The 18697-nt window shown below is 44.8% G+C and overlaps 1 protein-coding gene and 1 long non-coding RNA gene across 2 annotated transcripts in view; one reads left to right on the top strand and one right to left on the bottom strand.

Moving 5' to 3' along the window:
* Positions 1-72: 72 nt before the first annotated feature.
* Positions 73-16751, top strand: LOC128112539 (uncharacterized). Its single transcript, XR_008219014.1, has 3 exons — positions 73-573; positions 981-1176; positions 16631-16751. It is a non-coding gene; the product is annotated as an uncharacterized LOC128112539 (long non-coding RNA).
* Positions 9578-18697, bottom strand: part of Riok3 (RIO kinase 3) — a 29242-nt gene continuing 20122 nt past the window's right edge. Inside the window, exons 8-13 of the mRNA XM_052741539.1 lie at positions 17450-17647; positions 16758-16917; positions 13436-13516; positions 13257-13346; positions 12185-12292; positions 9578-11106 (exon numbers count right to left, since the gene is read on the bottom strand). Coding sequence (XP_052597499.1) covers positions 10999-11106; positions 12185-12292; positions 13257-13346; positions 13436-13516; positions 16758-16917; positions 17450-17647 — 745 coding nt within the window. The 3' untranslated portion in view covers positions 9578-10998. The remainder of the gene's footprint in view (positions 11107-12184; positions 12293-13256; positions 13347-13435; positions 13517-16757; positions 16918-17449; positions 17648-18697) is intronic.

Below are 18697 nucleotides of genomic sequence, written 5' to 3'. Positions count from 1 at the left end.
CCGCGCTGGAGCCCACCACCGTAGCCACGCCCCCTCCGGAGGCGGAGCGAGAGTCACGTGACCCGGAAGCTGCCAGCTTAAAGTGGTGCCGTGTCCCGCGTCGCCTACGCGGAGGGTTCCTGCCTGTCAATTGAGTCAGGGAGACAAGGCAGGAGGCTGGCTGTAATCACGCAGCCAAGACTGATTTCTGTACTCACCTCAGGACCCCACTCGCACCGGGCAAACACTGCTCCCGGAGATCTGCCCGGCCCCGGGACCTGATTTTTTGAACAATCTGTCAGCCATGCAGGCAGTGCTGGGATCTGCTGGGATGTTGAGGACTGAATTCTGCCCCTCCCCACAAGTTTATGTGTTGGACTTTTAATCCCCAATATCTCAGAATGTGCCTGCATTTGGAGCTTCAAAGATGTAATTAAGGCAAAATGAAGTCATCAGATGGGTCCCTAAACCAATATGACTTTTATTTAAAGAAGGAAAAAAAGAGATGAGGTCTTAAATGCCCAGCCTGCCGGGTGGCCATCTACGAGTCAGAGAGGCCTCGAAGAAACAGTCCTGGGCCAGCGAGATGGCTCTGTAAGTAAAGGCGTTTGCCACCGAGTATGATGTCCTGAGTTTGATCCCTGAGACCTACATGCATGGAAGACTAGAAGGACCCCAGCAAGCTGCCTTCTGACCTCTACACATGCACTGTAGCAAGTGAGCACCCACATACACAAACAAACACAAACAAATGTAATAAAAAATGTTTTGAGACAGGATCTCTCTGTGTAGTCTTAGTTTGCCTAGAACTCACCATGTAGACCAGGCTGGCCTCAAACTCACCAAGATCCACCTGCCTCCGCTTCCAGAGTGCTAGGATTAAAGGTGTGCGCCACCACACCTGGTAAAATGTAATAAAATTTTTAAAAAGAAATGAAACAGCCCTGCTGACTTTAGGCTCTCTGCCTCAAAAACTGTAAACTAACTGTCTAAGCCCCCAGCCTGCAGCTCTTTGTTACGGCGGCGGCAGCAGCAGCAGCAGCAGCAGCAGCAGGAAGAACTGCCTCGGGAAGACTCTGGTCACAGGAAGAACCTGGTCACAGTGATCTTGACAATGCTGTGGACTCAGGAGATGCTCCAACCACCACAGGCTGCAGGAATCCTGAAGATCCAGAATCACATCTTTTGCCCCTCCAGGTATGGTCTCTTTCTATTTATTTTTAAATGTGTGTATGGTGCATTGAATACGAATAGATGGATATCCGTATGAAGGTTGGAGGTCAGCGCATTGGGTGTCTTCCTCAGCCCCTCAGGTTTTTGAGACAGGATCACTCGTGAACGTATTGGCTAGAGTGACTGACCAGTGAGCCCCAGGGACCTGCTCAGCCCAGCAGGGTTACTCAGCCTTTACATGGGGGCTGGGGATCTGAACTCGGGTCCTCAGGCTTCTACCAACTAAGCCGTCTCCCCACCCCACTGCAAACATTTCCTTCTACAGTGAAGACCATTTGATTGTTTACCCTGTGACCAAATAGGAGCACTTATTCTTCCTAGATTTTAAAAAAAATTAAAAATTGTTAAGAAAAATGAATCTGGCTGGGTGGTGGTGGCGCATGCCTTTAATCCCAGCACTAGGGAGGCAGAGCCAGGCGGATCTCTGTGATTTCGAGGCCAGCCTGGTCTACAGAGCGAGTTCTAGGAAAGGCACAAAGCTACACAGAGAAACCCTGTCTCGAAAAACCAAAACAAAGAAAACAAAAAAGAAAAATGAACCTGGCATGGTTTATGCAAAAATGAACAAACCAGCATTTTGAGATCCTGGCGTTTCCAGGGACTCAGCTTTTAAAGTGTAGTTCACAAAAAAACGACCAGCCTCAATAGAGTTGAGGAGCCTTGCCTTTGTTGTGGTGCCCCCTTCTGGCCTGACATGTATTCTGAAAGTTTTTGTCTGGATTTCCTTTGCTACTTAAGCGGATACCTTCTCCCATTTCACTTTCTTCTTCTTCTTCTTCTTCTTCTTCTTCTTCTTCTTCTTCTTCTTCTTCTTCTTCTTCTTCTTCTTCTCTTTTAAGATTTCTTTTTTTAAAAGTGTGTGTGTGTGTGTGTGTGTGTGTGTGTGTGTGTGTGTGTGTGTGTGTTGGTGGGTATGTCCTCACGAGTGCAGGTGACCATAGAGGCCAGCAGAGGGCATGCATGCTAGGCAGCCGCTCTACCTACCACTCCCCTCCCAAGAGCCGGGATTACAAGACTGCTTGACAACTTTTGCTGCATCTGAAAGCTAAAATATTGGGACATGGAACAAGAATTAGCAAACTACAATCTTAGCTTGCATTCATTGTGGAGTCCTTTTACCGCTCATGAAGGCCCTGGAGTGCTCCCAAGGCAGCTAGAACCCCAGAGGCTGAAATCCTGGGTGAGGGCTGGACACTAGCTGCCACCATGCTCCACCATGAATGAGCTGCTTTGAAAGTGATAAGCAAGGGGTTGAGGTGCTGTGCAGAATGGAAAAGGTAAGAAGTTGAAGGGCTGACCAAACACACAGGGCTGAAATAGAAAAAACAAAACACAACAAGAAAAGCAAGGTTGAAAGCCACTGAGCTGGCAAGCACCAGACTGTCTCTGGGGGAGAGTCCGACCTGGGAATGCCTCAGATTAGTAGGTAGACAGACTAAGTGTGCTCAACCAAGGATCAGTGTCACTTCTGCCCTGACAGCCCCCAGGCTGGATGTTTACTTCCTCTTCATTGTTTGACTTCCGACTGTTTTCCAGAGCCCGGAAGCTCTGGCCTGTGAGATAAGCAGGGGTGCTTGTGCTTGTCCGAGGATCCTAGAGGGCGCTCCCGATGCCTTCTAGAACCTCAGAGCACACCCGATATCCTGTTGCTGTTTTCTTGTTTTTGGTTTTGCTGCCTGTTGTTGGTCAGACCTTGTGTAAGACTGAGTGCTTCTCACTGCTCAGCCACCATTTGGATGACTTCTGGTTTCCTCTGTGAACTTTCTAAATTCCTTTTGGTTAGAAAGTGAGCATGAATAACATATTATAAGAGGAGCTAGTTTTAGAAGTGTGTATGTGAGGGAGGTACAGCCCAGCATTGCTGCCAGCATCCTGGAGGAGTTCCCTTCCCAGTGAGAGAACTTTAGTCAGGAGCAGCTGGTGGATCCTGACCATGCAGCAGAAAATATTTTCAGGCTGGGCCAGAGTGAATAAGTTACTGAGTTTATTAAGATTAGGGAGAGTGTTGGTGAACTGGTGTGGGTTGACATGGGTCTGTAGAAAGAAGACACAGCACACCTGTAGGATGTCTCTAGCCTTTCCAGCTGCAGGGGGACTCAGCCTCTTCCCTTAGCCAAGGACATTTGTATATTGTAAACTAGAGTTGAGTCAAATCTAGCTTTACATTTCTATCTGAAGGGTTCACAACATGCCCCGACGGTTGGGCATGTTTACATATGCCCGGCGGACCTGACACGTCCGCCTAGCCAGTTCCAGGTCAGGATAGCCATTTCCGGGTCAGGATAGCCATTTCCGGGTCAGGACGTCTCACGTGACCAGGATCCGTAACTTTGCATGTTTACATAAGCGCACCACGTAGCCATGTGATCTACATGCATGCGTGGAGTAGTGACGTTGACCTGTGCACGCCCAGCCTTTAAAAGCCGGCGCCATGTTCCCGGTTCTTCTTCTTTTCCACACACGTTTCCTACAGGCCTGAGCACTCTCTGTCCCTTTATCTTTAATAAAACTCTTATTAGAGGATTCTGTCGTGTTTCGTGACATTTCCTTGCAGGGTAAGAGCACAGCGCTGCAAAAAACTAACACTATCATCATACAAAATATTTGAGGCTTGTTGTTATTTCATAGCTGCAGTTTTGTCATTATTGTGAATCTCAATGCAAACATCTGACATGCAGGTGGTCCTAGGCTACCCCTGTAAAAAGGTTCAAAAGAAGCAAGATCATCTGAGGGTCAGGATTTAAAGCCTCCGATTACAGGGTGTTAGTTCAAGATGTGTACCTAGTCATGGGTCTGTTTTAACTGCCTTTCCCATATCTGGGGAGAATGTAGGGCAAGGTCAGGTAGCTTATTTAAAGCAGCTATCAGCCCCAACACCCCTAGATTATGCATATAGGCTATAGGCACACAACTTTTCATATTCCTGGGCTCTTCACTGACCTGCTATATTTAAATGTTCTGGGTCGGGGCTGGAGAGATGGCTCAGCGGTTAAGAGTACTGACTGTTCTTCCGGAGGACCCAGGTTCAATTCCCAGCACCCACATGGCACTTACAACTGTCTGTAACTCCAAGATCTGACGCCCTCACACAGACATATATGCAAGCAAGACACCAATGCACATTAAACAAATAAAAAAATAAAATAAAATAAAAAATAAATAAATAAAATGTTCTGGGTCGCAATGCAAATTTCTTTGCATATTTGTATGCATATATAATAAGTGTGGTGAGGAATGAATAAGGATGTTTGTTGTTGTGGACTTTTGGGGGAATTTGGGGTTTTTCCCCACTTTTAGTATTGTTTGCATTTTTAAATGGTAGCATGTAATTTTGAGTCTAGGTGGGAGGAGTTTAAGCTGCATCCTGCTGGCCTACTGTCCTTTTTAATATGATACAACAGGTCCAAGACCACCCTTCCCCTCACTCACCTTGTTCCCTGGGTGCTGGAGTGCTGGAAACAGTGGCACCCAGCTGAAGACATGAAGGTAAAGGATGTACCCCACCAGGACAGACACGGCAGATGGTTATTAAAGAAAACGCTGCAGGGCTGGAGAGAGGGTTCAGCAGCACGTGCTGTGTGTGTGTGAGGGCTGGAGTTCAGATCACCAGAACCCATGTGAATGCCAAGTGGGCATGGTGGCCCGCTTGCAATTCCAGGAAGATGTGCTGGACAGTTTATGTCAATTGACACAAGTGAGTCCTTTGGGAAGAGGGAACCTCAATTAAGAAAATGCCCCAAGACTGTCCTGAGGACAAGTCTGGGGTGTACTCTCTGGCTGATGATTGACGTGGGAGTGCTCAGCCCACTGTGGGCGGTGCCATTCCGGGACCAGGGGTCCTAAGTATAAAAAAGCAGTCCATGTAAACCATTGGGGCAAGCCGGTAGGCAGCATTCCTCCATGGCCTTTGCTTCAGACCCTGCCTCCTACTTCCTGCCTTGAGTTCCTGCCCTGACCTCCCTCAGTAAAATAAACACTTGGGCCATGGTGTTTTATCACAGCAATAGAAACACAAATTAAGACAGAGGGCAAGAGACAGGATCCCCAGAGCATGCTGGCTAGCAAGACTAGTCATATCTGTGAGCTCTGGATTTGATTTATAGACCTTACCTCAATAAATAAGGTGGAGTGACAAAAGATCATTTGCAACATCAACCTCAGGCCTCCACATGCATGTGTAAACACACACACACACACACACACACACACACACACACACACACACACACACAAAATTGAAGAATAAGGGGCTGGAGAGATGGCTCAGAGGTTAAGAGCACTGCCTGCTCTTTCAGAGGTCCTGAGTTCAATTCCCAGCAACCACATGGTGGCTCAAAACCATTTGTAATGAGATCTGGTGCCCTCTTCTGGTGTGCAGGCATATATGCAGGCAGAACACTATACATAATAAATAAATAAATAAATAAATAAATAAATAAATAAATAAATAAATAAATAAATAAATCTTTTAAAAATATAGAAAAAAAAAAAGACAAGCCAGGAGGTGGTGGCACACACCTTTAATCCCAGCACTTGAGAGGCAGAGGCAGGCAGATCTTAACTGGAGACCAACCTGGTCTACAGAGTGAGTTTCAGGACAGCCAGAGCTATACAGAGAAACCCTGTTTCAAAAAAAATAAAAACCTCAATAAAACAGAGCGAGATCCAGGAAAGGCGCAAAGCTACACAGAGAAACCCTGTCTCGAAAAACCAAAAAAAAAAGTTAAATAAATACATAAAAAATAAGCACAAACACAAAACAAGAAATTGAAAGTAATTGTTTTAATTTTTTTTAATAAAAGAGGCAGAGACACAGTGGATAAATTCTGAGAGAATTGCCTCCTGAAAAGGAATGGTAATACAATGGTTATAGTGTTATTAACTTGACAGAATCTAGAATCACCTGAGAGATGGGCTTCCTGGCACATCTATCAGGGGATTATCTTCATTATGTTAATGAAGACCTAAGCATTATGGCTGCACCATCCCGTCTGGAATGTGGCCTGTGTAAGCTGTGCACACACACACACACACACACACACACACACACACACACACACGGCTGAGCACTGGCCTGCATTCTTTGCTCTTTTCTGTAGAGGTAACATGACCAGCTGCTTCAAGCTCCGGTTGGCTTTTGTCCCTGCTGTGATGGACCAGACCATGAACTACTGAGCTGAACTCATGAACCCCCCTCCCTCGAGCTGCTTCTGCCAGGTTATTTTATCACAGCAGCAGGAAGACACCAGGCAGTGGTTCCTTAGACAGTTGATGTCAATTCCTTGGCCTTAGGTGCCGTTTGTGTGGAGTCTGCATCTGGCTAGACAAGTGGGCATCTTACTGTTCTGCTAAGTCGTGAGTTTTACAGCACCACTTGTCCTTTGTGAGAGGGGCATTTAGGGTAAAGCACAAAAATTTGGGTTAGGCTCAAATATTTGGATCAGACATCCTAAGACATCAAGTTGTGGGTAGTTAAGTCCTTCCTAGCTGTTGAGGTGGGATTTTCTGCGTTTATTTCTGGTCTTTTTGTCTCTATGGCTGGTTATCAGATCACAGGCCTTGCACAGGTTAGGCTCTGGTGCACTACTTCCTGCCTCACCTGCAACCCCAGTGTCATTTCTTAAACAAGAGATGAGATTCAATTCAGAAAGTGCCCTGTCTGTTAGAATTAAAACAACACCTCTACCCTCAACGATGAGAAATTGGGTCCACAAGAGTTCAGAATAGAACTTAGGAAAGAATTCATTCACATTTTATCTTATTTATTGTTATATTTGAGGCCAGCCAGAGCTATATGGTGAGACCCTATCTAAATAATTTTATTATTTTTAATTATGTATATGTTTGTGTCTGTGTGGGGGTATGTGCATGTGAGTACAGATACCTTCAGAGGCCAGAAGAGGACACTGGATCCCCTGCAGCTAGAGTTACAGGCACATGTGAGCTGCCAAATGTGGGTGCTGGGAACTAAACCTGGGTCATCTGAAGAGCAGGAAAACTCTCTTAACCAGTGAGCTGTCTCCTCAGTCCCTTCAGCCACTTAAAACCACCCTTCCCCCGCAAAAAACCCTCATATTTTAAGTCTTCTCACATAATTCAGTTGCTTCTTCATGACTCACTACCATTCTTTGTCCAATTCAATGTATCAGTAATGGACTCTTTTTATTTTTTATTTTAATCAGAGGTAGAAATGTATAGTGCAATATGACAACAATATCATTAATACGTATCAATATACAAAATGTCATAAACAGAGGTAGAACACACATACAGTATGACAAATATAATTTTACATTTGTATCAATATACAAAATATTTCAAACAGGAGTAGGAACACATGTACAATATGGCAAGTATAGTTTTGTATTTGTATCAATATACAAATTGTCTTAAACAGCAATAGAAAAATAACTTTACATTCGTATCAACATACAAGAATCCATACCAATGCAAATTATCTAAAGCTAATAGTTACTGATTTAGTTTACAAGTAGATACAATAATCTACCTTATTATTCTAGCCTATCCCCCTTTTTTCTTTTCCAAAAGAGAATCCTGAGTCTAAACTTTGTTCCACCCCCAACCTTATTACAACTTAAAACCAACCCCTAACAGATGACAATTATCCATAACCCTGAGAAAACAGAACCTTTTGGGGGGTGGGGGGCATCGTTTTCTTAGAATTGCTTCCTTCTGTCCTGGGGCCGATGGTCTCTCTGTGGGATCCTGTGAAAAACTAAAACAGTGGTTAGGTCTCAGAGGAACTGACTGTAATATTCATAGTCTGTCTCCCAAGTTATGGGTAAAGCTTACCCAAAGTTCTAGAAGTGCAATATGATGGACCATCTCATCTAGCCATCTTGGAACTGTCCTGAACAGTTTGCAGTCCAAAGCTGATCACTGAGTGGTGTTTATCTGCTCAATGGCATCATTATAAACCAGGTAGAATCATTGTTGCCTGAGGACTCCTCAATGACAGCTACTGAATGCTTCTTCACTCACACCTCCTGCTGTGCGTGACCCTGACTCCCAACTCCCCCTCTTTATTTCTTCCTGAATCAGCAGGAAGCAGTCTCAAGAATTCAGCAGCCTCATTCCCCCCACTTGCTACGCATAACTCACCTTGTTATAATAATCAAAGAGGGAGGACTGTTAGCATTCAGACGTGCCCCTGGCCTGCCCAGTGTCCTGACAACGTCACCCTACATACAGTCCCCTTCAGGAGAAGACCCCTGCTCCCACTGTTCCCATGAGGTGAGCACCTCTGCTCGCTCCCTCCCCCCCTTCTCCCTTCCTCCTTTAATAATAACTTTTCACATGAGTGCCGCCTGCATGATGTCTTTCCCACGACTCCCACCTGCCATGACCACCGCCCGCCATGTCTGCATGGCATGCCTCTTTCTCACCGCTGTGGGGCTCCTCAGCTCCAACTTGCCAACACCTCTCTTCTCACCGTTTTTACAACAGGAGCAGTAGCCAGAGCTTTACATCCTGATTCAAGGGCAGCAGATACACCTGTGACCATGTGTGGGCTTTTGAAACCTCCAAGCCCACCTCCAGTGACACACCTTCTCCAACAAGGCTCCACTCCTAATCCTTCCCAAACAGCTCCACCAAGTAGGGACCAAGTATTCACATATATAAGAGTGAGGGCATTGCCATTCAAACCACCAAACTCCCATCTTCCCATGGGAGTCAGCCTTATGTAACATCTCCCCATCAACTGCCTGACTTCATTCTGTGTCTGTCCATCCATTTTATTTTGTTTTCTTAGGGAGAGTCTAGGGATGCCCTCAAACTTGTAGCAATCCTCCTGCCTCATACCCACAGTGCTGGAATTTTAGTTTGTTTTTGTTTATAAGATAGGGTCTAACTATGTATCCTAAGCTGGCCTGGAACTCATTATATGACTAGGTTGGCCTCAAACTATCAGATCTGTCTGCCTCTACCTTCCAAGTGCTGGGATCTAATTCTTTACACATATCAAGGAAACTAGTAATGAATTATCTTATTGTAATAGAAATTCTCTCCAATCATCCTTATGTTGGAAACGTATTTTTATAGTTATTTATATCCAATGTCAATAAAGTGAGGTAAAATATTCCTATTTACTTATACATACACACTTACTAGATTACTTATCAAACCAGTATCTTCTACATCATTTTCCTGCTATGTGAAAAATGTCCTGACCTCACAAGAGGGAAAAAATTATCTATAATCTAATCTATTTTGTGATTAAAAATCAAACAGAAGTCAAGTGTGTGTGTGTGTATTTAAAAACAGCACTGCTTACCTTGCTACTGAAAGGCTGTCTTGGTGCCAGGACATTAAAATGAGGAATAGGAATAAACCACACAATAAGCCAGTTCTAAAATGATCTCTTCATTTTTAATTTCTTGAAAGGCAAATTCACAGCACACTCCAAGCAATGGTTTGAAAATGAGTATGTCAAGAAAGAAAAAGTTTTAAATGATTGTTTCAAGTGAGTTCTCTGGAATTTCTGTACAGCCAATAATTAATCATCATTTAAATCTTTGTTGCAGAGTAGCAAACATCTCAGAGTGGGCTGAGTCACCTAAAGTCACACTCCTCTGAAATGCAATTAAAAGCAGTATAACAGAAACAAAAATAAATAGTCCAAGAAAGAACATATTTGGCATTTTAAAATAATGTTAACATCTCTCAAACATAAATTACATTTATATTTTTACTCTTTATAACCAGACAGGGTTAGGCTGTTTAGTGGATCTGATCGGACTCCTGGCACTGGGGTAATAAAGAGGCTAATGAAGTGAGAGCAAGCAATCAATAGCTTCTAGACACTGCTCGCTTTTTCAAAGCAGAATCCAGCCAGTGTAGAGACTGGTAAACAGAGGCCGACCGGCTGAGCTGGTTAATTCGCTCCTTGAATTAATTGTTCTGCACACAAGCTTGTCTTCCATTTATTTAACAGCTCCAATTACTCTGCTCTATTTCTCTGCAAACAACTAGCAATCAATATGTGAACAATTTCAGGAAACTAAACTGAAATGTGTTTCATTGCCTTCTTAAAATACATCAAATACGATTCTTATATTCTGTCCTTCCAGATATTTTGTATTTTCATTATAAACATAGATGACTCACATCCCAACCACTTAACCTAAATGGAGAAAACCCGAAAGTTAAAATTTAGTTAAGAAATCTTTCTGTACTTATCTTTCAGAAACCTGCCATTTCCTAGATACTGAGATAGAAATGTGAATTCCATACATTTTCATGATAGACCAATAAATGGTACATTGCTTATGTCTTTCCACCATCTACTCTGAAGCCAAATCCCCATTTCTAACACCACTAGGGTCTTTACAATCATAGTCACAGCTGGAAGACCAGCTGAGAAGGGCTAAAGTCGAATGACAACATTTGCAGAAAGATTCAACAGAAAGCAGGGAGGTAGAGGAGCACAGTGCAGCCAGCACACCTCCCCTGTAAACACCTCACAGTCAGTCCCCACCCATTCGGAACCACTACCTATGTTTAAAAATCCTCATCAAGATATTTCATATCATGGCGTCTATACCTGTTAAAGAATTATCTTATCCTTTTCGTGAGATGAGAGGTAGTGACATTTTATTCTTTCAATGCCGAGTTAAAAATTCCACACGTCTGGCACGTGGGTAACAAGTGGGAAGCACAGGAGCAGCACTGTCCACTCCTGCTTTGGTATGTCAAGTCAGCCACACTCGTTGGCTATCGGCAGCTGGCGATCACTGCTGTTGGCAGAGAGCAGTGGTACTGGCGCTATTCTGCGGACAGCACAGGTGGACCTCCATCATCTTTCAGAAACGAGGCTGCTTTCCTTCCGTTCTTCTGAACGTGATCTTCATTCATTTTCTCCAAAGCTTCTATCTGCAGAACCAATACATTGAACCCATCTGTCAAGTCTGGACTCTATGTATATACCTCTCTACCACTCGGCCACCTCTAATGATGCTGGTCTTGAATTAGAATCTCTCTCTACCCTCCTTCTTCTCTCCACCCCCTCTGTGCATGTGTGTGATACGTGTGCAAATATACCGTATGCTTTTCCCTTGATTATATTACCAGGGTTAGTACTGAGTACACTTATGAAGCCAGGAAGTAAACTCTGATGGGTTTTGCCATGTGCTCTATAAAGCTTCACTGAACAGTGTCAACACCAGCTGACTGAACTACCAGCTTTCTGCCTCTTCCTGCCTGGCCTTAGGCTCCCCCAGAGTGTGGCCAAACTCAAGTCACACATAGGAATTCCAGAACAGACCCTAACCACTCTCTCTCTGCTTTGTGGTAAAAATGCTGGGAATAATGAGCTACTGTCACACACACACACACACACACACACACACACACACACACACACACACACACACACGTTATATATGTAAATTCTTTTAAAACCATCATCTTGCTGGCTGGCCTGGAGCTCTCTACATAGACCAGGCCTTCTGCCTCCGTTCCTGTGGCTCTGGCACTACAAGGAAGGCATATGTCTGCATGTGGCTACTTCTAGCTTTCTATGTTCTGCTAAGGGAAGGTAGTCAATAAATTACTCTTTTTATATCACGCAGGGTATTCCCCAGTCACCTTCCTCATTCTTCAAACAGGAGAATAAGAGTAAGTAGGAATGTGCTGTTGCCCATCTTTTCTTTTTAGACCCCTGGCATGGAACACACTGAGTACTATGTAGGCCATGCCGCCCTGGAACTCAGGATCTTTCTGCCTCTGCCTCCTGAGTGTTGGGATTAAAGACTCGTGCCACACCCCGCCTGCTGTTACCCATTTTTGCCAAACTGTGATGAACTCTGTGAAGACGTGTTAGGTTTCATGCCTGAAAAGAACCACGTAGAGAGAAGGAAGACCCGTAGACTGGAGGAGCGTCACACCAGCCCTGAGCCCCTCTGGGCAGCTCTCTAGCAGCAGGAGACAAAGCTGTGCGCCAGGCACTCACCTCAGCTAAGAAATCAGCTTCGTTGTCTGCTGAGATGTTCAAGCCAGAAGCAGCGTTGAAGAGCTCCCGCTCATTAAGGGCTTCCTTTACTCCTCCTTTCTGGAAAAACTAGCAGCGACACACACAGTCAGAACATCAGCCAAGTTCTCACAACCCTGTAGGCACAAGCTGCACTACACTCCTTCAGCATCTTGCAGCCATTGAGGTTTCCCTCTCAAGGTTAACTGGCCCAGGTCTACACGATATTGTCTGTTTTCAGGAACTTCCACAGCCTGCTACTTCTTCTTCAGTATAAACGTGGTGCCCTGTATACAGCGGCTTTGGCACTGTTTTGTGTGGACAGATGCAATGTAGTCCCTAAATCCCATGAATTACTATTTTTAAGCAGGCCCACAGGTTACCCACAGTAAACAGTTATTTATCACTTGGATCTGTTGATAGCAAGTCCTTTCTCTGTGCTCAGGGAGTGAATTCACTCTCCCTTGGAGTAACAGTGGCAGTGAGCACACACTGTCCCAGTGAGGAGGCACTGTCCCAGTGAGGAAGCCATCCTTCTCCTAGCAGTAATGGGAGGAAGCATGCAGGCCTAACCACCTTCAGCTTTGGTTTATGCATTAGGCATACATTAAGTCCACTCACTCCTTAAACAGCAGGAGCCAAACCAAAAACTTAATCTCTTAGAAATGGAGGCCACATGAGTCATGAACTCCAGAGTCCATGAATAAGTGAATTCTGAAAAACCCTCCTTTATCTCCTTATACTAAAGGTAGCCGGTATCTTTTCCTTCAATTTCTACAAATATGATCTCTTAGGAGTGAGAAAAATATCTGAACCTTGGACATCCTTTAAAAGGCATTGCTTAGCCGGGCGGTGGTGGTGCACGCCTTTAATCCCAGCACTCGGGAGGCAGAGCCAGGTGGATCTCTGTGAGTTCGAGGCCAGCCTGGTCTCCAAAGCGAGTACCAGGAAAGGCGCAAAGCTACACAGAGAAACCCTGTCTCGGAAAACCAAAAAAAAAAAAAAAAAAAAAAAAAAAAAAAAAAAAAAAAAAGGCATTGCTTGGCACACTTACCTGTGAAACATTCCTACAGTCACGGAATAAGAACTCCAGGCCATGAGGATGGGTTGGTTCTACAGACTGACTGACGTCAATCAACCAGACCTAGTTAACATAAAGCATAGACTGATGTAACACTCAATAATTTACACCAGGAAATGTGATCTGAATATTAACTGGAATGTGCCACTTACCTTTCCAGCATGCCACAACATGTTATACTCGCTGAGATCAGCATGCACAAGGTTACACTCATTATATAATTGCTGCATCAACTGAGAAGAGAAATGAAAGCATAATTCTAATAGACCTTGATTAAATGAATTAAATGACTAATTAAAATGAATGTGTCAACAAGTACTTCCCAGAAAACAAGTTAAAAACCTATTTCATGGGCAGTAGTAATGTCTTTAAACCCAGCACTCAGGAGGCATAGGCAGGAGGATCTCTGTGAGTTCAAGGCCAGCCTGGTCTACAGAGTTCCAGGAGAGCCAGAGCTACAAGAGAAACCCTGTCTCGGAAAACAAAAAAACACCAGCTTCCTTCCTTCCTTATTTGTCTCTTGTTTTGGTCACACCGATGACTGAGCCCAGACGCACACACACTCCACAGATGAGCCCAGCCCTTCTCCCCTCCTACACGATCTAAGATGGGCACACACTCCACAGATGAGCCCAGCCCTTCTCCCCTCTCCTACACGATCTAAGATGGGCACACACTCCACAGATGAGCCCAGCCCTTCTCTCCTACACGATCTAAGATGGGCACACACTCCACAGATGAGCCCAGCCCTTCTCTCCTACACGATCTAAGATGGGCACACACTCCACAGATGAGCCCAGCCCTTCTCCCCTCTCCTACACGATCTAAGACTGCGGCACTTCTGTTGTGTCAGCAGTGTTGAGGAGAATGAGGGACGGCAGGACTCTGCCATTCTGCTTCCTTGCTGTGACCAGAGTCAGGCCCAGGCTCAGACTCCAATGGCATCTGTTGTCTAGCCACTTCCTGTCAAAGGACAGTGTCCCACTGAGACCTCCATGGAGCAGACACAGTTCCAAGGGAACAGTATTTCCTGCCTGTGATGGTAGAAGAGGTGTTCTTGTTTGTGAGCCGGTGCCTTGGTGTGTAGCCTAGGATGGCTCTGAACTCATGAACTTCCTGCCTTAGACTCCCAAGTGCTGGGATTCCCAGTGTGTAGGACACTTGGTTTCCAGCCTTTTAAATTAAGCAGCATCATACATTCATCATTAATGATAACCCCTAACTTTACCCTTGAAAATGTGTGTTTGCTACCCCTAACAGAACTGTATAACCAAAGCCCATCACTTCATCTCTTCCCCAAAGCATTCTGAACATGATTTCCTTTCTTTCCTGTTCTTCTCTTGGCAGTGGAAGGTGTTTAACCTCTGAAATTGCATCTCGTGTTCATGAATGTGTGCATGTGGGGTGTACATGTGCATGCATGTGGAAGCCAGAGGTCCAATCAGGTGTCCTCCCCTGTGGCTCTCCACCTTAGTTCCTGAGACAAAGTCTCTCACTATAAACCTGGAGCTCATGGATTCAGCTAGACTAGCTGGCCAGCAAGCCCCTGGGATCCCGTTTTCTCCTCAGGGCTGGATTAAGGCACACACCATAACACTGGGCTTTTTATAGGGATACTGAGGTGCAAACTCAGTCTTGGGCTTGCACAGAAGTAAACTGGCTCTGAGTCTACTTCCTGCCCCCAAGTTCCCTGTTTGCATCGACGACCAGCACTGTGAGGGAACCAAGGCTGAGGATATGTGCACCACTTAAGCTCAGGCCCCTCTGATCATATCCTAACAAATTACTGGGTAGTATTTTTATACTGACATCAGCTGCTGCATGACACAAAGGCTCCATGTAGACAGTGTGTGACATACACCTAAGTTTCCCCAGTGTTCACTGAAGACACTGCAGAAGAAATCACGACGGCATTGGGGACATTTTCTAAACTGGAGGCTTCAACTTAATCCAGTTGTTGTCCCCAAACACACGTAACTGTCAAGATTCCTGACAGGGGCTCCAACGGCAGCACCTGGACCCGCTACTGTCACCCACCGTCTTCACTCCCCTCATCACTTTGCCGCAGCGATGCCAATCTGCTTCCCTCGGATTTCCCAACAGTGCCTGTAGGCCCTTCCTGTCCTTTTTCTTTTTTGTGGTTTTTCAAGACAAGGTTTCTCTGCATAGCCCTGACTGTCCTGAAACTAGACCAGGCTGTCCTTGAATTCAGAGATTCGCCTGCCTCTACCTCCTAAGTAAGTACTGGGATTAAAGGTATGCACGACCCTTTCAATACTGCTAAAGAACCCTAACTTTTAAGGAGTCAGACAGAGGGATTCCATCTGCTAAACTTGACTGAAGAAGTTCTGTGAACAATTGTTTCATACTAAGAATGAAGCTTGCTCTTGCTCCATGAATATCTTAAAGTTTTCTAAAACTATTCAGCACACAAATGGACATGAAAACAACTGTGTTGAGATAGGGTCTCACTAAGGAATTCAAGCTGGCCTTCAACTTGCGGTCCTTGAGCCTTAGCTGCCCACGCTGTAGGATCACAGGCAGGGTTAATTTTTAAAGACTATCTATGTTCACTTTGTGTGTGTGAGTTCCCGCTTACATTGTACCCGCATCAGACCCTCGGGAGTAGAGTCACAGGGGTTGTGAATCATCTAGCAGGGGACTGAACCTTGTTCACTGCAAGAGCGGCAAGTGCTCTTAATCACTAATCATCTCTCTAGTGCCTCCCCATTTAGACAGCGTCTTAACAGACAGGCTACTTGACTGAAACTTAGTATGTAGACAAGGCTGGCCTCGAACTTGTAGCTATTCTCCTCTCTCTGCCTTCTCAAGTACACAGGTGTGCACCACCGTGCCTGTCTAAAAGACAACTTCAATGTCAACAATCCTTCACAAGATTCTGTTTATCCTTCTTATGCTACCTTCAAAAAGTAAGATTCCATGATTTTTTAAAAAATTTATTTATTTCACCAGGCGGTGGCGGCGCACGCCTTTAATCCCAGCACTCGGGAGGCAGAGGCAGGCGAATCTCTGTGAGTTCGAGGCCAGCCTGGTCTACAGAGTGAGTTCCAGGAAAGGCTCCAAAGTTCAAGTTACACAGAGAAACCCTGTCTCAAAACACCAAATTAAATAAAAAAGTGTATTTATTTACTATGTGTACAGGTTCCGCCTGCATGTGTTCCTGCAGGCCAGAAGGGGACTCCAGATCTCATTATAGATGGTTGTGAGCCACCATGTGGTTGCTGGGAAATGAAGTCAGGACCTCTGGAAGAGCAGCCATTTCTCCAGCCCCATGATTTTTTAAAACTTACCATCTACTAAGCTAGGCTCTTGTGCTATGTTCCTAGGTTGACCTTGAAGAGCTGGGCTCAAGTACCTGGGCCTCCCAAGCAGCTGCACTACAGGCACGCTCTAACCCGGATAGAAGCAGCGTGTTTACAAGTCAGTGCACAGGAGGTATAAAGCACAACTTACATGCAGAGTCTGATGGTAGGCGTCCTTCATTTCTTCACTACTAAGCTTTACTTCTTTTAATTTAGGGGCTGGAACTTGATCATGGCCAATGAAAGACATTACTAAAATGTGCTTCTTAAGCAGAACAACTGTTGGACAAGGAATTCCAGCCTTCTGCATTCTGTATAGAAAGACATGATTAGGAATATAAAGGTCAGAAGGAGAAAACATGCCATTAATTCAACAAACACCTAACTAGGGCCTGTGTTGAGCTGGTACTATGCTCTACACAGGAGATATGGGAATACAAAACCAGGAAGATACAGCCCCTACTGGGAGGGAACTTGGCAGGTGGAATGGTACTGAGTTAAGGTTGGCATAGGTGTGGCCAGCGCCCTGCATGCTCTGTGATTCTTCAGAAAGACTGTTCAACAGAGAGTTTTCCTATATATGACAGGATGTCTGGGCAAACGATGCCTTAGTTTCCCTTAAATGTTAATGAAGAAGGAAAATGGCTTTTCATTCACAAAGTATGAATTCTGGTTCAAAGCACAGAAATGTTTTCTGACAAAAAGCCTTGGAAGCACTAGAAAGTCAAAGCCTTCTGTTATTTCTATAAACTAGCTTAAAAGACAGCATGGGCCTTGGCCTGGCTAGCAGTCCTGGTACAGAGGGCAATTCCCAAGGTCACCTGCAGCACACTGTTTCTTTACCTTGTAAGATTGTGCATTTCTTTCTCTGCCCACATGCGGATGATCTTACGTGGATTTAGTTTACTGAAGCGATCTTTAAACCTGAAATCATCTTTAATGTATTTGTCACGGTTCTTAAACTCATTAAGGGTTGTTTTAAATACCTTGATGGCACATTCAGTTGGTATAGCTTTACCATCTTCCTTGTCCTCCTCCAGGCTGAAGGGAGAAGAACAAAGTCAGTAAGTTACCAGCTCACAGTAAGACCGTCTCAGACTTCATTCTTCTCAAGTAGACCGACTCCGTTTCAAAGGGTCATCCTATTTTGTTGTTGTTTTTAAACCTTCAAGTTTTATATCTTAATAAAGCATTAGGTTTTAGGGGATCCTGCTATGTTTCCTAGAATGGCCTGAATTTCCTAGACCCAAGTGATCCTCCTGTCTCAGCTTTTCCAGGATCTGGAACTACAGACACTGTTGCTCCTAGCTGGGTTTGTTTCTTTTAATAAAACATACTTCCAAATGAACTGTCAGATACCTTCCATCAATCTACAGCATAATGTTCTGTATATTTCATCACTATAGAATCAAGCTTGACAAATAATGGGAAAACATACTTCTTAAAACAAACTACTATGACCTTGGATTTGGGGGCAAAACTGAACAGAATCAACACACAGAGTAGCTTTGTAAAAATAATTCCTTCTTTCCTGGCAGATGTGTAAGGGTGGGAAAAAGGGGCCTGCCCTGTGAGTATGCGAAGAGGATGGGCGAGTAGAGAAGCAGCATCTGAATGGCCCTCGAAGAGTAAACAAGGCTGTGCGAGGTAAGTGGCACTGCAAAGAAGCAGCAGATTTGAACAGTACTATCAGAAGACTCAGGAGCTGTCTGAGGAACCTGAAACACTGCAGTTCAATCTTGGCTAGAGAGAGGACATAAAGGTGGAGATGACAGAACAAGAGAGGCAGGCTTCAGAACTTGGACATTTCTCCAAAGCCAGCAGGAATCATGAAGGCCTGTGAGCATGGCACTGGCAACGACACACTTCCTCAAGTGACACCAGAGTGCAGGAGGCAGAGGGAGGCAGAGGCTGGGGCTGACTCAGGAGCTGACTCCAGTGCTAACTGGGAAGGCAGGCGATGGATGAAACTATAGCAGTATTTACTTCTAAATGCCTGCAGGCACGCTGAGCTGCTTCCAGGGACAGAATCAGAATTAAACCAGCAACCGCTTTCTGTGTTACACGCTAATGGCTATTTCTCCACTCAGC

This window comes from Peromyscus californicus, unplaced genomic scaffold, assembly GCF_007827085.1.
Source record: "Peromyscus californicus insignis strain IS unplaced genomic scaffold, ASM782708v3 Scaffold_17__1_contigs__length_78620276, whole genome shotgun sequence".
NCBI classification, from domain to species: Eukaryota; Metazoa; Chordata; class Mammalia; order Rodentia; family Cricetidae; genus Peromyscus; species Peromyscus californicus.
The sequence above is the reverse complement of the archived record's forward strand: the minus strand, read 5'-3'. Positions and strand labels throughout refer to the sequence as shown.